At 43.6% G+C, this 24361-nt stretch overlaps 1 protein-coding gene across 1 annotated transcript in view; it reads left to right on the forward strand.

Moving 5' to 3' along the window:
* Positions 1–24361, forward strand: part of enpep (glutamyl aminopeptidase) — a 71185-nt gene that overhangs the window by 19256 nt on the left and 27568 nt on the right. Inside the window, exons 2-5 of the mRNA XM_078542834.1 lie at positions 16596–16737; positions 18111–18242; positions 19150–19270; positions 23703–23857. Coding sequence (XP_078398960.1) covers positions 16596–16737; positions 18111–18242; positions 19150–19270; positions 23703–23857 — 550 coding nt within the window. The remainder of the gene's footprint in view (positions 1–16595; positions 16738–18110; positions 18243–19149; positions 19271–23702; positions 23858–24361) is intronic.

Consider the following 24361-nt stretch of genomic DNA (forward strand, 5'->3'; position numbering starts at 1 on the left):
ATCAGATGGCAGAATGCCTTTTCGCAAAACGTTTGGAGCAGCAGGGCAATCTTGGACAGCAATGTCCTGATTTCAGCATTTAACTGTGCAACTTGTTTCCATATCAATAACGGCAAGCACTGTGCACCTCAGCACTATTTCTGCAGCAAAACCTGGCCTATTATCTTCATATTAGGCCCAGTTAAATAGGCAGATGGCAGGATCCTCTTGCAGTGGTTGAACTGGTTTGATGATCTCCTGTCTGAAAATAAATGAAAGAAACAGTCTCCAGGAGCAGAAACTCCTTTATCCTCTTGACCCCAGCTCCATTTTTCTGTTCATATAAAACATTTGCTACATTTAATGGAATAACCATATGTAGGGTAATAGTAGACTAAAATGTTTTATGGTAACATTCAACTTGAGTTTTATGCTTGATATGCCTCTCTGGGGAATGAGGACATTACTAGCTGTTGAAGTCAGTGGAGCCCCACAGTCTGTTTTGTACAAAGGAATTAACAACAGATGGCGCTGCAAGCTAACAAAGAGTGTGTTACTACATGGAGCAAACATTGAGCCGTGGCAATTTTTTGTATGGTATGCATCTGAAAGCAATCGAGTGTAATGGTGAGTTCTTTGTGCAACACACTTATGTGTAAACATCATCATCATTTTACGCCAAGGTGTTCAGGAAAGAGGGAGGTGTGACAGTATTTTTTCAGGATAACTTTGCAGTGCTGGAGAGAGAGGATGTCCTAGAGGAGTCAAGGACAGAATCTATTTGGCTAGAGCTAAGGACAAAAAAGGTGCAATTATATTGTTCAGTGTAGTCTATAGGTCACCAACTAGTGGGAAAGAGGTACAGGAACATATTTGCAAGGAAATTACAGAAATGCAAGAATTCTAAAGTAGTTATAATGGGAGAAATTCATTATCTGAATATAGGGCAGAATTTTGCCCTCGGATAGTGTGCGGGCCCCACCAGCTCAGCGGTGGGCGGACAGCTGACCCCCACCACCGAAACGGGGCCCACCGCCATTTTGAGTGGGGGGGTCAATTAAGACCCGCCCAGCGTCCTGCCCGACAGGAAGCGCTATGCGCTTCCTGTGCGGGGGGGGGGAGGGAATCCCCAGCTGTCAAAGTGCGCTCTTTCGTGCATGCGCACGAAAGAGCGCACTTCTCCCTGAGGCAAAGTCCTGTCTCAGGGAGATTAGTGACAGTCAAAAAAACTTTAAAAATAGAAAAATTTTAAAATTATTAACATGTCCCCCTCATGTGACAATGTCACACGAGATGGGACAGGTTAATAAATATCACATAAAATGTATTAAAGTTTTAAAAAACGGACATGAAACCTCATCCCGTCAGAAGCCCACTGGGGCTCCTGGCCTACCCGCCAGCCTTAAGGTTGGACAGGCAGGTCTTTAATTACCTTAATGACCCTGTCAATGGCCTCAATTGGCCATTGACAGGTCGGCGGGTGGACAGCTGATTTCGCTGTCCGCCCGCCTTCCTAAAAAGTTAAAGGGACCGGGATGACGTCAGGGGTTCCTCCCGACGTCATCCCGCGTCATTTTCCCATAGGTGATTGGGCTCCGCCCCCAAATCACCGACGGAAAAATTCAGGCCATAGACTGGGATAGTAGTAATATCAAGGGCAGAGAGGGCAAGAGTTCCAAGATGTGTTCTGGAATATTTTCTACAGCAATATGTCTCCAGTCTACCGAGAAAGGAAGCACAGCTGGACCTGATTCTTGGGAATGATGTAGGCTAAGCGAATTAAGTGTCAGCATAGGGGAACATGTAGAGCACAGTGATCATTATATCATCCAGGGTAAGAGTAATTAACTGAGGAGAGCAAACTTTAGTGGAGTGAGAATAGATATGGACCAGATCAATTGGAACCAAAGGTTGGCAGGCAAAAACAAGATATATTCCTACGAAGTGCGAGGCAGGGCAAACAAATCTGGAGCTCCCTGAATGATAGAAGAGACAGAGATTGAGATGAAGAAGAAAAAGTGTGCTTATGACAGATGTCAGAAGGACAATTACCACTGAAAACCAGGCTGAATACAGAAGGTTCAGAACAGAATTGTAAAAGCATCCGAGAGGCAAAAAGAGAATATGAAAAATGACCAGCAGCTAATAAAGAAGGGAATCCAAAGTCTTCTCTCAGCATATAAATAGTAAAACGGTGGTAAAAGGAGGAGTGGATCTGATTAGGGCCCAAAAGGAGGATTTATGCATGGAGGCAGGCAGCATGGTTGACGTATTAATTGAATACTTGGCATCTGTCTTCACCAAAGATCAGGATGCTGAGAGATCATGGTGAAAGAAGGTAATTTAGGCAGTTGAGGGGTTTAAAATTGATAAGGTAGTAGTGTTGGATAGGCTGTCTGTACTTAGAGCTGATAAGGAACCAGGACTGGATGGGATGCACCCAAGGATACTGAGGGGAATGTGGAAATTGCAGAGGCCCTAGCCATAATTTTCCAGTCTTCTTTAGACTCAGGGGTGGTGCCAGAGGATTGAAGAATTGCAAATTTTACATCTTCGTTCAAAAAAGGGTGTAAAGATAAGCCCAGCAACTACAGGCCAATCAGTTTAACGTTGGGGATGAGGAAGCTTCGGGAAATGATAATTCAGGACAGAATTAATTGTCACTTGGGCAAATGCAGGTTAATTAGGAAAGCCAGCACAAGCTTGTTAAAAGCAATTTATGTTTAATGAACTTGCTGGAGTTTTTTTGATAAGGTAATAGAAGGTTGATGAGATTAATGCTGTTGATGTGGTGTACATGGACTTCCAGAAGGCATTCGATAAAGTGCCACACAACAGACTTATGGGCAAAGTTATAGTGCAAGAAATAAAAGGGACCATAGCAACACGGATACAAAATTTGCTGAGTGGCAGGAAACAGAGAGTAATGGTAAATGGATCTTTCTCGACTGGAGGGAGTTTTGTTGTGGAGTTTCCCAGGGGTCAGTGTTGGGACCCTTGCTCTTCCCAATATGTATTAATGACAAAGATCTTGGTGTACAGGGCACAATTTCAAAACTTGAAGATGATAGAAAACTTAGAAGCATTGTGAACTGTGAGGAGGATAGTGTGGAACTTCAAAAGGAGATAGATGTTGGTGGAATGGGCAGACAAGTGCCAGATGAAATTTAATGCAAAGACGTATGAAGTGATTCATTTTGGTAGGAAGAACACAGAGAGACAATATGAAATAAAAGGTAGAATTCTAAACGGGGTGCAGGAGTAGAGGTATCTGGGTGAATATATGCATAAGTCACGGAAGGATGCAGGACAGGTTGAGAAAGAGGTTAATAAAGCATACAGTATCCAAGACTTTATTAAGAAGGGCATGAAGTATAAAAGCAAGTAAGTTATGCTAAACTTGTATAGAACACTGGTTCAGCCTCAACTGGAGTATTTTGTTTAATTCTGGGTGCCACACTTTTGGTAAGATGTGAAGGCAGTAGAGAGGGTGCAGAAAAGATTAACGATCATGGTGCCCGGGATGAAGAACTGCAATTATGAAGATAGTTTGGAAAAGTTGGGACTGTTTTCTTGGAGAAGGCTGAGAGGAGATTTCATTCAGATATTCAAAATCATGAGGGGTCAGGACAGAGTAGATCGAGAGAAACTGTTTCTATTGGTGGAGAGATCGAGAACCAGAGGGCACAGATTTAAGGTAAATGGCAAAAGAGCAGTGGTGGCATGAGGAAAATCTTTTCACACAATGAGTGGTTAGGATCTGGAATTCAATGCCTGAGAGTGTGGTGGAGTCATTCAAGATGGAATTGGATTGTTATCTGAAAAGGAAGAATGTGCAGGGCTACAAGGAGGAGGTGGGAGAGTGAATCAAGGTAAATTGCTCCTATGGAGAACCGGCGCAGACGTGATGAGCCGAATGACCTCCTGAGCTGTATAGATTCAATGATTCTGCTATTCCAAAACCTTTATAAGACCATAAGATGTAGGAGCAGAAGTAGGCAATTTGGCCCACCGAGTCTGCTCTGCCATTCAATGAGATCATGGTTGATCTGATAATCCTCAACTCCACTTTCCTGCCTTTTCCCCAAAATCCTTGATTCCCTTACTGATTAAAAAAAATGTCTATCTCAGCCTTGAATATACTTAACAACCCAGCCTTACAGTCCTCTGCGGTAATGAATTTCTCAGATTCACTACTCTCTGAGAGAAGAAATACTTCCTCACCTCTGTTGGGTGATGAACTTCCTGTTAGTATTGACACAATCCCAGAAACACCTTGGGCTGAGTTGTACCAGCCCTCTGGAGACTGGCTGGGAAGCGGGGGACCTCATAAAATGGCGTTGGGGGTGAGGTGGGTGGGGGGAGGGGGGCACGACATCTTCTCACCAGTGTGGGATGTTCTCAATGATGGGAATGTCAAGGACTGGGCCGCCTGCCGACTGGAGATGGATGGCCAATTAATTGGCTGATTAACGGCCACTTCCCGCCCCCACAATCATTTATACCGCATAGAAAAAGAGGGAGATACAGACACATAACAAAGAGAAGAATCAACATTTCTGAGAGTCATAAAGAGAATGTATAAGAAATACAAAGGCCCGGATTTTTGCCACGACGGGGAGCATCACCATCATTGCGAGGATCCCGAAAATGGCCAAAAATCCTGACTTCTGCCCCTGAAACCGGCATTTCCCATCTTTGCGGGGGCTGGACTGGTGTTGGGCTGGGGTTCACGCATGCACAATTTGCAGAGGCAGCTGGTCATTTAAATTGCCAGCTGCCTCCACTGAAGTGGGATTTTGGAAGAACAGGAGTGTGGAATCCGGAGTGTGCAGATTAGGATAGGTAAGACGAGGTTTGAACTTGGTAGATTCTTATGAAGATGTAAAGTATCCGTTGGATAGGGTTCTGTGACACCTTTGGGAGAGGTAAGTTACCCTTTGTGAGAGTTAAGGCACCCTCCGAGATTGTTAAAAGTGTACATGATTCTGCATTTTTTTATGCACAAACTCATTGACACCATCAAGCTGTAAAAGAGATGCCCAGCTGTTCAGGAACTGTCCAGCTGTCAAGGAAATGTTAAGGAGCTGTCCAACTGTCAAATTTGTCAAAACTATCCATGAAGTGTCAAACCTGTAAAGGTCACCCAGGAAGTGTCAAAGTTGTCAAGGAACTGTCAAAGGATACTAGGTTGAATTGATGTGGAGGGTGCATGTGTAGGCATGAGTTAGCACTAAGTTGGCTTAGGGGTATGGGGCAATGAGTGTGGGTAGAGGGATGTGAGGGGCCATGGGGAGTGGGAGGGGGACATGGGTTGGCATAGGTAGGACATAGGGAGTGTATGGGGAGGGGTGAGGTCTGGAGGGATGTTTCTTGTTTTATTATTTTTTTATTTATTTAAACACAGTGCCGGGGCACAAAGGCAGGTCAAGTGTCCAGCCTGCCTCCATGCCTGACAGCCTATGGATTTGTTCCAATGTCATCCTCCCCAGCTTCTGTTTCAGCCTGTCCTGTGCTCAAATAGGTAATGTGATAAATTCAAAAATATGCAGATATTCTTCTTGAGTTCTCTGCCTGAGGGTAGGTGTCACAAAAGTATAATAATTTTCATAATATTATTGTGATTTGTTTGTGTGTGTGTGTGTGTTGGGGGGGTGGGGGTGGGGGGGGTGGGGTGGGGGGAGGCAGGGATGGGGGGGGATCTGGAGGCTTTGACTCACCAAAAGAAGCTAGGGTTGAAATGCTAAATACATAAACATGGCTGAAGTCTTAGAATGTGAGGTGAGAAGAATTTGAGTTTTTAGATAAATCAGGGTAGATTGAATTTCAAAGAGATAGTAAGATGTAACACCTAGCCAGAGAAGCTAGGCCAAACAATGTATTTATTTTTCCCAAAGTTACTGATAATATTAGCACCATGAAATGATTTATATTATGAGAAAGATAAAGTTCCAAAGATATATGGGATTTACATCAAAAGGGAAAAATGTGTATAAAGGAGAATGAGGCTATGTCAGAGAAGGCACTGTAACATCTACCAGAACTGTGATAAGCCTTCAGTGGGCAGAATTTTCTGTGCCCACTGGTGACGGGCATGATAGGTGGCGTGACCAGACAATATGGCGCAACTAGTTTCATGATGGCAGGAAGGCAGGCCGCGATTGTCCTCTCAGCACCTCAGCGGCGGGCCACATTTCGCACCATCCGTCGTTGGGAACCTCATTGTAAAACATCAGCATATCATCATCAGTCCATCCCGCCAGGCTCTTGCACCCCCGCTGGATCGTATGTCCATGTCAGTGGGGAAGCACGCAGACATGTTTCACAACAGCACAGGATGGGATGAGGGCAGTGACAGTGAGTGTGAGAGAGTGAATTGTGATGTCCCTTGAACTGGCAGTGAATGCGGGTCCTGTGGATGTGTGATGGGTTTGTGAGTGTGAGAGATGAGCGATGAGATGAGTGTCTTACCCTGGCGGAACGGAGGAGATTATTCATCCTCTTGCAGCGCTGGGTGGCTGTCCTCTTTTGCAGGGCTTTGGCACTGCCCACCGCTGCCACCGCCTCCCAATCCGGGTTAGTGCTGTTGCTGCCCACTCTACAGCCAGAGTGAGGGTAGAGGACATCCCAGCGGGCCTCCACGGCATCCAAAAGTCACTCAAGAGATGCATCGCTGAACCTGGAGGCTGCAGTTTTCTTCAGTTTCAGGGCCCTGACTTCCTTACAGCAGTGGTGAGCTAGAAGCGCTGAGATGTGTGCTTGCGGTCGGACTTTAAACATGGTGCCCCACGTAATGAGGCGGGTTTGGGATGCTACAGCATGAAAATCTGCCCTCGCTGCCGGCGGTTAAAACATCATTTTACTCGCCCACTAACACACTTAGTGCAAATTTGGGAAAATTCTGCCCAGTATTTGTGCATTAAGCCTGCTGTCTACAGAAACCGAAGCTGAGAAATGCCACTTTGAATTCTACTCTCCAGGGTATTGTGTTAACTTGCTGGCGTCCATTTAAAAGTTTTTAGTTTTTTTTACCATTGCCTTAACAGGGGTGTAACTGGAAGCCAGATTAATTAGGAGTTTTAGGAATTATTATGGTAGTAATTTGTAGACCTATGTATGTGCTTGAGATCTTTTTTGTTAATAAAAGTTTAATTTAGTTTTCTAAAAAATCTCTAAAGCCTTGGTGGACTTATTACTTCTGAATTCAGGGCATGGGTCTCAAAATAAAAGGCAAATTGCAAAACCATTGTGACCGCGTGATCAAGTTTCCCTCGTGGATTTGATCCACCTGGCACACATCATCTGTTGTGTTATAACAGTAGGTCTGACCCACACCACCACAACCTCCACCACAGATAGGGCAAGGAGGCAGGTCCTGCATCCACCCCAGCCAGAACAGGGATCATGCCCCATGCTGTTGGAACCAATTTAATCCACACCAGCCAGCTAGCCACCCCCCATCCTGCCCCCCTCAACCCTCCCCCAACACACTCCCTGCCTGAAGGAGTCCAAGTTGCTGTGGTGACATACACTTTTACGTGCATGTTGTAGCCTTGAAGTTATGGATAGTAATGGTAGAAGATCCAATTTCTTTCTATCACATGGCTGACCAGGAATATCTCCCCCTCTTACCACCTGCCATTGGCATATGTTGGAATGATTTACAATGAGCAATTGTTTTGCCACATTATTGAAACACCTTCCTTGGCCAGCAAGTCCTGGAGTGGGACATGAATCGGGGACACTACCCACTGTGCCACAGGTCCTCCGACCGGCAGACAAATAGAAATATTTAATGCAATAAATTTATTGGCAGCTTTGTGGGATCCCCACAGCTACGGGTTTCACTGGTACCTAAAACTGTTGGTGCGATATTGCAGGTATCTTTCAGGTGAGATATTAAACCAAGTCTTCGTCTGCATCCTTAGGTAGGCATAAAAGAATCAATAGCAATATTCAGAGAAGAGCAGGAGATTTATCATGGTGTTCTGACCAACATTTATCCACCAACTAAAGTACTAAAAGTATCCCCAAGCTATTTGCTCATTTATCTCAGTGCTGTTTGTGGGACTGATGCAGAAATCACCATGGGCAGAATCGTGCCCTTGGATGGCGGGCGGGTCCCACCGGCTTGGCGGCGGGCGGGCAGCCGACGCCCGCCACTGAAACGAGGCCCGCCACCATTTTGAGTGGGCGGGCCAATTAAGGGCCGCCCAGTGGCATCCCCGATGGGAAGCGCTATGTGTTTCCTGTGCGGGGCAGGGAGGGAATCCCCAGCTGTCAAAGTGCGTGCGCGCGGAAGAGCGCACTTCTCCCTGAGGCAAAGTCCTGTCTCAGGGAGACCAGTGACAGTACGAAAAATTTTAAAAAGACAAAAATTTAAAAATTATTAACATGTCCCCCTCATGACAATGTCACACAAGATGGCACATGTTAATAAAGACCACATAAATTTTATTAATTTTTTAAAATATGAACATGAAACTTCATCCTGCCAGTGGATGAAGTTTCATCAATAATCTGGAGCCCGCTGGGGCTCCTGGCCTGCCCGCCAGCCTTAAGGTTGGACGAGCAGCTCTTTAGTTACTTCAACTAGCCTGTCAATGGCCATCTGATTTCGCCCGCCTTCCTAAAAATTTAAATGGACTGGAATGACATCGGGGATTCCTCCCAACGTCATCCCAAGTCATTTTCCCCTCGGCGACCGAGTTCCACCCCCAAATCGCCAATGGGAAAATTCTGGCCCATGGCCAGCATCTTCTGGTCGGCGAGCGGGGGCGGGGCCTGCCCGCTGACACGTAACTGATGCGGGGCGCCGTCGGGCGTGCATCCCGACGTCACCCCCACGTCATTTAGATTGTCAGTTCAGCAGGCGTGCATCTGAGTTGGATGCGTGTCCGCCGACCTGTCAACGGCCTATTAAGGCCATTAAAAAACCAATTGAACTCATTAATGGACCTGCCTGTCCAACCTTAAGGTTCGGGCAGGCCGGGAGCCCAGGCGAGCTTGTGAAAAAACATGAAACCTCATCCACGGGCGGATTTAAAAATGCAGAATATTTTACAATATAAGTTATGGACATGTCCCAACTCATGTGACATGAGGGGACATGGCAGGGAAACTTTTTTCTATTCTTTATTGAAAGTTTTAAATCGGTGCCAATCTCCCTGAGACAGCACTTTGCCTCAGGAAGAGCTGTGTGCTGTTTCGTGCGCATGGCTGAGAAAATCCCCTCCCCCCCCTCCCCCTCCTGCCCGCACAGGGAGCGCATAGCGCTCCCTGGCTCATGTCACACTGGGCGGGCCTTAATTGGCCACCCATGTAAAATGGCGGCACGCCCCCGATTGGGGACCCCGATCGGAAGTGAGGCCGCTCACGTCCACTCCTGCACTTCCCCCGCCCCCATGGGGGGAAAATGTTACCCCGTATTTCTTTGCATTAAAACTGTGGCTATACTTCAATAAGTCATTCAAAGATTCTGAAAAATTTGGGAACGTTCTGAGATCATGAAAGGCGCTTCATAAATACATACTTTTGTTCTTTTTTTCTCTTGCCTTCTTTGTTTCTACTGGCTGTCCATGGCTGCCTGTTCTAAGGCCTTACCAGTGACAACAAACTGCTGATTGCACCAAAATCAAGATTATTTCTGTTGAATTGAAAAGTATCTTCCTGCATCAGCATTAATCATATAGTCAAAATGGGGGAAGGAGCCATGCAGCTCTTGCAGACAAGATTATGTGCATCATAACTACCAAATCTATTATAAAAGTTTTCATCCTTCAGTATGATATAGTAGCAATTTAGAGGGAAGAAAACACTTTCTAAACCATGCTTTACTGTTTACTTATGGATTACTGGTATAACTGCTATCGCTATGACATAACAAGTTTTACTAAATATTTTCTTATCAATTTTAATAGCTTTTGCCAAAAATATGTTTGAACATTTATTATCATGTTATACTAGGTAATGAAGGGTCTTTATTAATTTGCAAAATACCTCGCTCCATTCTTTATAGAAGTTTATAGATGTTGAAATTGTGCTCGGTGTGCCTTATTTTAACGGAAACCTGAAAAAGTTAACTTTGTCTATCTATTGAGTCCCGCAATCTACAGCAGGCATTTTTTAGCCAATTAAAATCACAGAATCTGAAGGTTGGTAACAATTGATCAGATATGGATGAAACTGTTAAATGAGTTGCCCAATCATGGTTCCTAGAATATAACAGCACCTGGATATTTTGACTCTTTGTCAGCATGTTTAATAAATCTGGTCAATTTCCACATGAATTGGAAACTGTAACTGAGCCAAATGGGTCATTTTTATTATTTAGAATTGGCTGTTTTAACCTGTCTTAGGTCCATTTTCACAGAAAAGTAAAATGCTTTTGTGTAATATTCACTGATATTGCAATGAACACTGAAGTAACTATACACTCCTGTATTTCTAAATATTAGGCTTAAACTAATTAAATAATGCCATTGGATCTATTGAGATTAAGCCAGTCTGTTTGCAACCTTGGTGTCTCATTTGACCCTGAGATGAGCTTCCAGCCTTATATTCGTGCCATCACTAAGGCCGCCTATTTTCACCTCTGTAACATTGCCCTGTCTCAGCTCATCAGCTGCTGAACTTTAAAGGTGGTATATAAATAAAAATTGTTATTGTGGTATTTGCAATGCTGTGCAGACAAAGGGATTCCAGTAGGTATAAAATGAGTCTATTACAATGGATGCTTGGATCTGTTTAAAGTGAGGCTTGTTTCCATTGTATCCAACTTTATTGGAGATGTATATAAACCTATGAATTACCATTGGCAACATAAGCAGATAACCATCTATCAGTGATATGACTTTGCTGTTCCCTACTTAAATGGAGACATTAACTAATTTAAAATAAATGGTTCAATGACTTTTAAAATCATGTCATATAAATACACTATGCTAGTATTAGCTCTTTGAAGAGTCACATTCACACTATTGTATGGCTTTTAGACTTAGATTTAAACAGATTATCTGAACCGATATGCTGTTAACAACGAAAATATAGTTTAACATTCCAGTGTTTGCTTATATTCTTCTGTGGCAACAACTATTCAATTCAACAGAGGCTCATTGCCAAGCTAGGCTGGTGGATTCTGCTCTTGAGCAGTAGGTAGTGAGATTCGGGTGGGTAGCTAATTTGAATAAAAGCTGACAGCCAAGTCAAGCTGAGTGAATAAAAAAAGACACAAGATGGAAAGGAGGTTCATCCCTGGGATGAAGGATAGATTACAGAATGATGAAGAATGGCAGACATTTAAGAAAAATAGTTCATGATTCACAACAGTATATACCAGTGAGGAAGAAGGATTCTAGGAAGGGGATAAAGCAACCATGGTTAACCATGGAAGTTAAGGATAGTATCAGATTGAAAGAAAATCATACAATGTGTCAAAGATTAGTGGTAAGCCAGAGGATAGGGAAAGTTTTAAAAACCAACAAAAGATGACCAAAAATAATAAAGAGGGACAAAATAAACTTTGAGGGTAAACTAGAAAGTAATATAAAAACGGACAGTAATAGCTTCTTTAAATATATAAAAAGGAAGAGAGAGACCAAAATGAACACAGGCCCCTTACAGAATGAGGCTGGGGAAATAATAATGGGGAACCAGGAAATGGCAGAGGAGTTGAATAAATACTTTGTATCAGTCTTCACGGTATAAGACACTGATAGCATACCAAAAATACTAAATAATCAAGGGGCAAAAGAGGGGCATGAAATAAATACAATAACTATCACTAGAGAATAAGTACTAGGGAAACTAATGGAGCTAAAGGCCGATAAGTCCCCTGGACCTAATGATTGCATCCTAGTATTAAAGGGAAGTAGCTGCAGAGATAGAGGATGCACTGGCAGTAATCTTCCAAGAATCCTTAGATTCTGGAAAAGTCCCAGAGGATTGGGAAACTGTCAATGTAACAACCTTATTCAAAAAGGGAGGGAGACAAAAAAAAAACAGGTAACTATAGGCCAGTCAGCTTAACATCTGTCATTAGGAAAATGTTAGAGTCTATAATAAAGAATGTAATAGCAGAGCATTTAGAAATACATAATATAATCAAGCAGTGCCAGCATGGCTTCATGAAGGGGAAATCATGCCAGACAACTTTATTAGAATTCTTTGAGGAGGTATCAAGCAGGATAGGTAAAGGGGAACCAGTAGATGTAATACATTTGGATTTCCAAAAGGCATTCGATAAGGTACTGCACTTAAGGTTACTTAATAAGATGAGAGTCTATGGTGTTGGGGTAGTATATTAGCATGGATAGAGGATTGGTTAACTAATGGAAGACAGAGAGTTGGGATAAGGGGGGCATTTTCAGGATGGCAACCCGTAAATAGTGGAGTGCCACAGGGATCAGTGCTGGGGCCTCAATTATTTACATTATATATTAATGACTTGGATGAGATAAGTGAATGTACTATCGCCAAGTTTGCAGATGACACAAAAACAGGTGGGAAGGCAAGCAGTGTGGATGACACAAAGAGTCTATAGGGGGATATAGACAGGTTAAGCGAGTGGCCAAAAACTTGCCAGGTGGAATATAGGCTGGGATTTTCCGGCCCCGTTGTGGGCAGGATCTGCCGCGGGCGAAGCGGTGCCCTAGCCAGAAGTCCATTGACTTGCAGTGGGATCGGAAGATCCTGGCTGCGGGCGGGTGTTGAAAATCCCACCCATAGGGCTGAATTTTGCCATCGGCAAGCAGGGGGTGGGAGCCGCTCGCCAACACGCAAAATGACACGGGAAGACGTCAGGCAGAACCCCCGACGTCATCCCGCCCCATTTAAATTTTCAGGAAGGCGGGGGCACTGTGAGATCAGCTGTCTGCCCGCCGACCTGTCGGTGGCCAATTGAAGCCATTGACAGGATCATTAAAACAATTAAAGGACCTGCCCATCCAACCTTAAAGTTGGTGGGCAGGCCAGGAGCCCCGGCAGCAAATAGAGAAAGCATGAAACCTCATCCACCGGCGGAGTGAGGTTTCATGTAGGTTTTAAAAAAGTGTAATAAAGTTTTTGTGAAATTTATTAACATGTCCCATCTCGTGTGACATTGTCAGATGAGGGGAACATGTTAAGGATTTTTTTTTTCTATTTTTAATGTTTGTACAACTCTCAGCGATCTCCCTAAGGCAGCACATAGCCTCAGGGAGATGTGCGCTCTTTCATGCGCAGGCCCTCGTACATGAATCACGAAAGGCTAGCATACAAGTTCAGCAGGTAATAGGGAAGGCAAATGGAATGTTGGCCTTTATTTCAAAGGGAATGGAGTATAAAAATAGGGAAGTCTTGCTAAAACTCTACAAGGTACTAGTTAGACCATACCTAGAATACTGTGAACAGTGTTGGTCCTTTTATTAAGAAAAGACATACTAGCACTGGAGGCAGTCCAGAGAAGGTTCACTAGGTTGATCTTGGGTATGGAGAGATTTTCTTATGATGAGAGTTTGGGTAGGTTGAGCCTGTACTCATTGGAGTTTAGAAGAATGAGAGGCAACCTTATTGAAACATAAAATATTCTTAGGGGGCTTGACAGGGTAGATGCTGAGAGGTTGTTTCCCTTTGTGGGAGAGTCTAGGACCAGAGGGCATAATCTCAGAGTAAGGGGCCGCCCACTTAAGACAGAGCTGAAGGTTAATTTCTTCTATCAGAGGGTAGTTAATCTGTGGAACTCTTTACCACAGAGGCCTGTGGAGGCTGGGTCATTAAATATATTCAAGGCTGAGATAGACATTTTTAATCAATAAGGGAATCAAGGATTGTGAAGAAAAGGCAGGAAAGTGGAATTGATTTTCAGATCAGCCATGATCTCATTGAATGGCAGAGCAGAGTTAATGGGCCGAATGGCCTACTTCTGCTCCTACATCTTATGGTCTAAAAGCTATTGCTGTCACCAGGAGGGACCCTGCCATTTCAGAAGGGAAGAATTCTGCTGATGCCACAGAAGGAGCACCCGAAGAGGTGGGATCAATGTTTAAAGGATCAGAAGCTTACCAGAAATTGGAAAAATGATACCCTGCCACTGAAGGCCCTAGTCAAGACTGGGGTCTCAGCAGGTGAGGGGCAGGAAATGGAGGAAGAAATAGCTACAAATCCCTCTGCCTATGTGGGGTAATGCCTGGGCCATTGCCGTCCCTTCCTGGGACATACCATACCCTTTCCCTCCATGGTGGTCCTGGGAAATAGTGGTGGCAGCGGTCAACATATGAAAAGTTCATCAGCAACCTCCTCCATCATTTATATGTAATGGCAGGGAAGGGGTTACCAGGATAGTCCTGGTGAGATATGGGACTGAAAGCTAATCAGGCAGCAAGGCAGCAGTAGAACCTACTGCATAAATTTGCAATCATTATCTGCTAAAATCTACATCCACATTAGATGGGAACACAGAATAAGAATCCAGCCCACGTTGTGCTGATGGGAAGAAGTGAATCTGACCTTAATTGTACTTCTTTATGTTCACATGTTGCATAACAAAGCAGCACTCAAACCGCACTCCATCATACATATTCTTAGTCTGCCTTCAGAGTTTCTGAAGAAGTAGGCATGCACAAGGTGCACATGTGCAGTTCTGGTTGCAAGGGGCATGATTGTTACACCCCTATCTTGCATAATCATGCAATTCGATATCAGGTAGTGTGAGTCAACTCCCACAAAAGAAAGATCTCATTGCTTTACAGGAGTGACTGACTGAAGAGGGTCGTTTGGAGGATTTGTGCAAATTAGTTTTAAAGGATTACATTTGCACTTTGCTTCTGTGAATTTCTAAAACAGATGCTGGCAATAAAAAAGAGAACTCCTGAAAAAAATTAAGCTGAGCAGAAATTGGCTACTGGAACCAATTTTGCATGCCCTTTTCTCTGATTTAATGAGTACATATTATTAATAGAACAAACAAAATAAATGGCTGTAGCATAGTTTCCTGACAAATAAAGAAATTGCTTGCAGTAGGAATATCCTGTTCCCAGTTTTGTTATTGCTTCCAAATAACCAGATAATAAGGTGACTATGTAATTTTCAGACACCAGTAAACTTTGTGCAGTGGTTGGCATCAGCAAAATTGGGTCAGCTGGACTAAAAAAATAAAGATTACCTACAATAGTGAGTTCTCTTTCAGACATTTAGGAAAGAATTTTCCTGTCGGTGAGCGGGGGTAGGGCCCGCTTGCGGAAGCGTAAAATGACGCGCGGTGAGGTCCGGCGGGTGTCCTGACGTCACCGCGCGTCATTTAGATTGTCAGTTCAGCGGGCACGCAGCCAAATATTAAGGCCATTTAAAATCTAATTAATTCAATTTAATGAGCTGCCTGTCCAACCTTAAGGTTGGCAGGCAGGCGAAGAGCCCAGGTGGCCTTCGCGTTTTTCATGAAACCTCATCCACGGGCAGGACAAGGCTTCGTGAGGTGTTTTAAAATCTAATAAAAATTTATACTGTTATTCTTTGACATGTCCCAGCTCTTATGATAGTGTCACATGAGGGGACATGTTTTAAAAGACTCTAGCACTGAAATAAATCTCCATGAGGCACCTCTGTGCCTCAGGGAGATCTCTGCGCTCTTCTGCACGCATGCACGAAAGAACGCAGGGAACTTCTGAAGGATTCCACCCCCCCGGCCGCCCGCACAGTGTTTCCGGGCGAGCGTCACGCTGCGTGGGTTGGTCCACGTAAAATGGTGGCGTGCCCCCAATCAGGGGCGCCGATCAGAGGCGCGCCCGCTCCCGCACTTCCCCCTCAACGGGGGGGGAAATTTTTCCCTTAGAAATTGGGTTGAATCAAATTTTAAGCAAATATTCTTTAAAAGTGATCAAATTATATGGAAAATATGATCACTAATCAATCAACTGTTGGTGCATGTGAATGAAAGCGAAAGATATGGAAAGCACTGTGGGTGTACCTACACCACATAGACTGCAGTGGTTCAAGAAGGCAGCTCACCACCACCTTCTCAAGGCCAATTAGGGATGGACAATAAATGCTGGCTCAGCCAGCGAAGTCCACATCCCATGGATGAATGAAAAAAGAGCTCCCTGATTAAGCTCCAGCGCAAGTGGCACAAGAATCTCATCAGTCAAAGGAAGGAATTAGTGTAACCTGTTTTCTGCTGCTGTCTGCAGAAATGTTTACACTGATGCACTTAAGGTTACAATCTCTAGGCCAAAGTTTAGTTCTCTATCTCCTTGCTGATATTTACAATTGGGTTCATTCATACATGGATTAAACTGTAATTTGTATAATTAGCAAGAAATCATGTTTTGTGCTGTTGGATGAGATTCAGGTTATGGATATTGAGTATACTGTTCTATCCATGTGCAGTGTATATGAAGGAAGATTGGTCAACAATAGATGCATTCATTTAAAAGGCGGTAGAAATTTTACAAGTGAAGGAGGGTTTTGCTTTTTATTGTGTGCCGCTTGTTATTTGCCCCATTACCTGTACTTTGTTATACAATACATGATCTGAAAATCTTAAAAAATGTATTTATCAGAATTGTTTTGTCATTTTAATTTTTTCTGGTGATTTTTATTATTTAATTTTAAATATCCATTAAAAAATGTTGTTTTGCTAACAGGAGTATTGCCGCAACTGACCATGAACCAACAGATGCACGGAAATCTTTTCCTTGTTTCGATGAACCTAATAAGAAGGCGACATATACCATCTCTTTGGTATATAACGAGCCATATCAAGTGCTTTCAAACATGCCAGTTGAGGTAATTGTATAACATTTCAAAAATTAAATTGGTGTAGACATAGGTCTCGAATTGCTAAACCACATGGACAAACTTGTTTATAGGAAAATTGAGAGCATGTTCAATCAATATTTCTCTCTTCCCACTGATCTCCAGTGATGCTGCTCATGGGTAATCTAGAATCTGGAGCCTGGCTGTCGTATTTAACTGCTAATGTGGAGCTATATTTAACATGGACCATCCTTTTAAGGCCAATTTTAAAACACTCGTTATTGGGAAGTGATCTAAAGGAGATAATACTGAATGAAGTTTCTGTAAATTGGCAGTAATTTGTAAGTCCCCAGATCGTGCTCTTGGGGATGGAGGAGGGAAGCTTTGAAATTTCTGGAATAAAAACAGAAAATGCTGGAAAAACGCAGCAGGCTTGACAGCATCTGTGGAGAGAGAAACAGAGTTAATGGCCATAATTTTCCATTCGTCAGACGGGCTTAGCGGGAGCGGGCATAGGCAGGCGCACAGCCGATCACTGCCCGCGATCGGCTGTGTGCCGCCATTTTACGTGGGCAGGCCAATTAAGGCCCACCCAGCGTAACGCACACCCGAAAGCACTGTGTGGGCGGGGGGAGTAGGCTGAGCCGGGGCCTATGCTCTTTCGCGCATGCGTGCAAAAGAGCACAGAAATCTCCCTGAGGCAACTCTGTGCCTCAGGGAGATCAGTTTGATATGTAAAAATGTAAATAAAGGAAGAAAAAAAAATGTAAGATACGTCCCATCATATGACAGTGCCTCTATGAATTTTTTTGAAAAATTTTATTAAAATTTAAAAGCCCTCATGAAACTTCATCCCGCCTGTGGATGAGGTTTCATGATAAATGCAAATGCTGCCTGGGCTCTTCACCTGCCCGCCAACCTTAAGGTTGGACAGGCAGATCAATTAATTATTTTAATTGGAATTTAAATGGCCTTAATAGGCGCATGACAGGTCGGCGGGCGTGCAACCGACTCCGGTGTGCGCCCTCCGAACTCAATCTGGATGACATCGGGATACACGCTTGACATCACCGCGCATCATTTTACACATCAGCGAGCAGGCCCTGCTCCCGATCGCCGAACTGAAGATTCTGCCCGCTGAATTTTTCTCGCATTTTCTGTTTTTATTTCATATTTCCAGCATCTGCAGCATTTTGCTTTTATCTTTGAAATTTCTGGTCTTGATAAGTCATAAATGACTAGTCTGACCTTTTTATACTTTTGACAGTTTAAACTGTGACATCTGAAATATTTAGATATTATGTTAATATAATGTCAGGCATAAAGACACTGAAACATAGCCAAAATACAGATATGACAATGGTACATGGAGAATGGATTTAATTGGCTTCTTTGTCTTCCAGAAAGTGGTCCCTCTAGATGGTGGCCTGAAGAAAGCAACATTTCAAAAATCTGTCCGAATGAGTACCTATTTGGTCTGTTTTGCTGTTCATCAGTTTACATTTGAAGAAAGGCGTTCATCACGTGGAATCCCTGTGAGTTATTTAACATCTTTGGAATAAGCTAGCATTTTATGCTGAAGTATTCCTTTCTTTGTAAAATCAAAATACTCAATGAACTATCCCCAAGCCCAGAGATATACTTGTTTCATATAGTGTTGACTGCGAGATATCTAAATGAAGAACAAGTCATTGATAACACAACTGGTATAAGGGAATCACAATAGCAGTTGATTGGGGCTAATTTTGAATTTGTGCAATAATGTAAAGTGGGCAATGGTGCACCAGTTCAAAATTACTCCCATTGTTATTTGGTCAGGATCACCAATTTGTTAAGTGTCGTATTTAGTGGGTCTATAATGTCTAAACAGAATTAGCACCAGGAGACTGACACGGGTGTTAAACTTTTTAATTCTACCTAGTGACTTTAATAACATAAGTGGAACTCAGCCACACATATCAGAACGGTCACAATTTTCAGCCTCAGTTTGTGCTGAGTTCGCTGGCCCTAATAGTCAAGATACTGCAATTGGCATTAGTGCTTGTAAACTAGTCAAGCTTGTAAGCTGCTCCTGAGTACTATCCAGAGATGGTGGAAATGAATGTGAAGTCGACATTGCTCGATGACAGGATCGAGTTAATCTGTAATGTTCCCATGGTAAAACAATCTTTCCACACTCGCTTTATAAGCTTATCGTGAAGAATAGCCAACCATACAACCTGTGAAGCCCTGGTACAAGCAAGAAGCTTCAGGAGAGGGAGGGAAAAATTGAAGATTAAAAAAAAATTATGGAGTTCATCACACAGAGATTGGATTGCTATAAGAAAAAATAATGTACCTGTGTGGAAATGTGTAAGGTCAAAAAGGTATTCTTACAGAATTAACTGAATTCAGTAAAACTATATTTGTATAATTCCACTTGTCTTTGTGTTTATCTTTCAGCTGAGAATTTATGTGCAGCCTGAGCAGAAGCATACAGCAAAGTATGCGGCAGATACTATGAAAAACATATTTGACTACTTTGAGACATATTTTAACACACATTATTCGCTTCCTAAATTAGGTACTGTTCCTATAATTTTCTTTCTTGTTTATTACAAATGGGTATAATATTATAACATGGTAAGAAAACAGAGTAGAAAAATGTAACTTTGAAAAAAGGGACATGCTGTCAAAGCTTTTCCTCTTACACTCATCAGGATAGATGCAAGAATACCAAGCCATCACCTAGTGTCCTCCACTGAAAGTCAGCAACCCATGTGCAACCTTGCCCTATCTAATACCAATACTATCCTTAACTCCTGCCCTGGCTGCAGCCTCACCACATCTCACCATCTGCAGTTTCTGCCTCTCATTTATCTTCTAAGACAGTGGTTCTTTCTGTGAAAGATCCCTATTCAAGTGGATTTATAATTAAGGATCCACTTTCTAAATTATAATACTATATAATACTCAGGATAATTTTAAAACAAGATGTATTTATTCGTTGACGGCATGTGAGCATCACTGGCTGGGCCAGCATTTATTGCCCATCCTTAATTGCCCTTGAGAGGGTGTTGTTGCCTGCCTTCTTGAATTACTGCAGTCCATGTGTAGATGCACCCAGAGTGCTGTTAGGATGGGGGTTCCAGGGTTTTGACCCAGCGACAGTGAAGAAGCAGTGATATAATTCAAAGTCAGGATGGTGTGTAGCTTGGAGGGTAACTTCCAGGTGGTGGTGTTCCCATGCATCTGCCACCCTTGTCCTCCTAGGTGGTAGAGGTCATGGGTTTGAGAGGTATTCTATCACACTACTGACTTAAGACTTGTATAAGGTGTACAAGGGGAGTCAGGGGGTGAATTACTCTTGACAGAATTCCCACCCTCTGACCTGCTCTTGTAGCCATAGAATTTGTATGACTGACCCAGTTTAGTTTCTGGTCAATGGTAACCCTCAGGATGTTGATAGTGGGAATCCAGTGATGGTAATGCCATTGAATGTGAAGGAGAGATGGTTAGATTCTCTCTTGTTGGAGATGGTCATTGGCTGGTAATTGTGTAGTGCGAATGTTACTTGCCACTTATCAGCAGAAGCCTGAATATTATCCAGGTCCTGCTGCATATGGACACAGATTGCTTCAATGTCTGAGGAGTCGCAAATGGCGCTGAACATTATGCAGTCATCTGTGAACATCCCTACTTCTGACCTTACAGTAGAAGGACAGTCAGTGATGAAGCAACTGAAGATGGTTGGGCCTAAGACACTACCCTGAGGAACTCCTGCGGCAATGTCTTGGCACTGAGATGATTGACCTCCACCAACCACAACCATCTTCCTGTGTGCAAGGTATGACTCCAACCAGTGGAGAGCAACCAGTGGAGAGTTTACTCCCTGATTTCTTTGGCTCCAGTATAGCTCGGGTACCTTCATGCCACACTCAGTCAAATGCTGCCTTGATGTCAAGGGCAGTCACTCTCACCTCACCTTTTGAGTTCAGCTTTTTGTCCATGTTTGGACTAAGACTGTAATGAGATCAGGAGCTGAGTGACCCTGGCAGAACCCAAACTGAGTGTCAATGAGCAGGTTACTGCTGAGTAAGCACCACTTGATACCACGGTCGATGACTCCTGCCATCACTTTTCTCCACAAGTATCCCCATCCTCAACGATAGGGCAGCCCAGTACATCAGTACAAAAGATGAGGCTGAAGCATTTGCAGCCATCTTTAGCCAGAAATGCCAAGTGGATGGTCCATCTTGGCCTCCTCCGGAGGTCCCCAGCATCACAGAGTAGATTGAGAGTAGACTGACAGGTTGGTTATTGCTGGTGTTGGATTTGTCCTGCTTTTTGTGTGCAGGACATACCTGGACAATTTTCCACATTGCCAAGTAAATGCCAGTATTGTAGCTGTATTTGAACAACTTGGCTAGGGGTGTGGCTAGTTCCGGAGCACAAGCCTTCAGAACTATTGCCAGAATGTTGTCAGGTCCCGTAGACTTTGCATTATCCAGTGCTTTCAGCTGCTTCTTGTTATTGCATGGAGTGAATCGAATTGGCTGAAGACTGGCATCTGTGATGCTGGGGACCTCCGGAGGAGGCCGAGCTGGATCATCCACTTGGCATTTCTGGCTGAAGATGGCTGCAAATGCTTCAGCCTCATCTTTTGTACTGATGTACTGGGCTGCCCTATCGTTGAGGATGGGGATATTTGTGGAGCCTCCTCCTCCAGTGAGTTGTTTAATTGGAATGGATGTGGCAGACTGCAGAGTTTATACCTGATCCGTTGGTTTTGGGATTGCTTAGCTCTGTCTGTCACTTGCTGCTTCCAATGTTTGGCATGAAGTAGTCCTGTGTTGTGGCTTCACCAGGTTGACACCTCATTTTTAGGTGCGCCTGGTGCTGGAAGGCCATCCTGCACTCTTCATTGAACCAGGCTTGATGGTAATGATAGAATGGGGGAAATGCCAGGCCATGATGTTACAGGTTGCGAGTGAATGCTGTTCTGCTGCTGCTGATGCCCCATAATGCCGTATTGATGCCCAGTTTTCAATTGCTAGACATGTTCGAAATCTACCCAATTTAGCACGATGGTATTGCCACACAACACGATGGAAGTTATCCTCAATGTGAAGATAGGTGGTCACTCCTGCCAATAGTGTCATGGACAGATGCATCTGCGGCAGCAGGTTGTGAGGATGAGGTCAAGTATGTTTTTCCCTCTTTTTAGTTCCTTAACCACCTGCTGCAAACCCAGCCTAGCAGCTATGTCCTTTAGGCCTCAGACAGCTCGGTCAGTGGTGGTGATACCGAGCCACTCTTGCAGGTGGATATTGAAGTTCCCCCACCCAGAGTACATTCTGTGTTCTTGCCACCTTCCATGCTTCTTCCAATTGGTGTTCAACAAGGCATAGTACTGATTCATCAGCTGTCATGGCGGGGGTGGTGGGGTAGGTGGTAATCAGCAGGAAGTTTCCTCGTCCATGTTTTACCTGATGCCCATGATGACCTGAGATTTCATAGGCTCTAGAATCAATGTTGAGGACACCCAGGGACACTTCATTTTGACTGTATACCACCATGTCACCACCTCTGGTGGGTCTGTCCTGCCAGTGAGACATGAAAAACCCAGGGATGGTGATGGTGGTGCCTGGAACATTATCTGCATGAAACAATTCTGTGAGTTTGACTATGTCAGGCTGTTGTTTGACTAGTCTGAGAGACAGCTCTCCCAATTTTGGCACAAGTGCCCAGATGATAGCAAGGAGGACTTTGCAGGGTCGAGAGGGCTGGGTACGCTATTGTCGTTTTTGGTGCCTAGGTCAATGCCGAGTTGTCCATCCAGTTTCATTCCTTTTTGACTTTGGAGCAGTTTGATACAACTGAGTGGCTTGTTAGGCCATTTCAGAGGGCATTTAAAAGTCAACCACATTGCTGTGGTTGTAGCCCAGACCAGGTAAGGATGGCAGATCTCCTTCCTTAAAAGGGATTACTGAACTAGATTGGTTTTTGCAGCCATTGACAATGGTTTCATGGTCTCCATTACTGAGATTAGCTTTTAATTCCAGATTCATTAATTGAGTTTAAATTCCACCAGCTGCAATGGTGGGATTTGAACCTGTGTCCCCTGAGCATTAGCCTGGGTCTCTGAATTACTAGTCTAGTGGAATTACCATGATGCCACAATCTCCCTTGTGTGCTGCATGTAAAGAGTGCTTTTGTAATGCTTTCAACAATGCAAGTACTTATTCATTAGCTATCAGTGAGATGGGTGTACCTGATTTTCACTGCAATGTCTGTCTATCCCAGGGTCCAGATCACCAGTTTGAGAACCACTGCCCTCAGATACACATGCTTTCGGTATCTGAGCTGGTGGCTGGGAGTGGGAAATCAAGTGATGATGCTGTGTCTTTATCACTCTCTTACTGCTCTTCCTCCATTTTTTCCACGTGGTGGGAAATGAAGGGAGTAAGAGGTACACGTTTACATCGTCTGCAGTTTGTAAATCAGAAGAGAATGCGGCATAAGATTTTTAATGTGGGAAGGATGATTGCATATGTGGGTATTGCCACCTTTGATGGTTTCAGACCCACCACGGTGGCCTCAGCAATGAGCTTCCCATTAACGTCCAGCCGTCTCCTCCATGGGTATTCAGACAGGCTGACCAACTCTTGGAGAAAAAAAATTAAGGGATGCTTTTCATGGTAGAGGGTTGCTGGCGAGAGTGTGCTGGTGGGGTGTTGGTGTAATCAGTGCCTGTGAGAGCATGAGGGAGGGGGTGTGCGTGGCAAGAGAGCAGGGGTGGATGCTGATGAACCATTATATTAATAATTATAACCATTAAATGCCAAATATAGCATCTAGTGATCTACAGATGACAAAGGAATATTGGAGTTATGAATTGTATGGGTTCATGTGGTTGTTCTTTATTCCTTATTTTATAAATCTGATATGATAAGGTGAAAACAAAACTTACTTCTGAATTGTACATTTTGTTGACATTATTCCCTACATTGCAGATATGATTGCCATCCCAGACTTTGGTACTGGTGCAATGGAAAACTGGGGACTGGTCACGTTCAGGGAGACAAACTTGCTGTTTGATCGAAATGAATCCTCTTCAAAGAATCAACAACGGGTTGCTTCAGTTATTGCCCATGAACTTGTTCACCAGGTACTGTAAGGATGCAATAATCAGTGTTCACGAATACCAAATTTTACATTATTATGGATTTACAATGAGCTGCAGACCCTGAAACTTATGCTAAATCATAAATGCCCCCTGTACCTGCTTAAAAGCATTTTTTTTCTTTTGCTTATTCAGTGATGAGTCTGGAATTGCTGGGTTCCCACTAACCAAAATTAAGTAATTAGAAATAGCGACACTGACATATTTTAAAATAGACCAATGAACTATGAAAAAGTCAGAGGGGTCTAACAAAATCAATACTAATTGGATATAAAGGTTAAGGAAGACATGATCCAGAATCTTTGTGTTAAAACATGGGCTAGAAACTGGATATCTGAGAATAGGATCAGAAACCGCAAACAATTTGTTAGACAGATTTTTGCTCTACAAGGGGCTATGGGGGCAGGCTTGAAAGTGGAGCTCAAGCATGATCAGATCAGCCATGATATTATTAAATGGCAGAACTGGCTCGATAGGCCAAATGGCCTC

Source organism: Cetorhinus maximus, chromosome 1, assembly GCF_964194155.1.
Source record: "Cetorhinus maximus chromosome 1, sCetMax3.hap1.1, whole genome shotgun sequence".
Classification (NCBI taxonomy): Eukaryota; Metazoa; Chordata; class Chondrichthyes; order Lamniformes; family Cetorhinidae; genus Cetorhinus; species Cetorhinus maximus.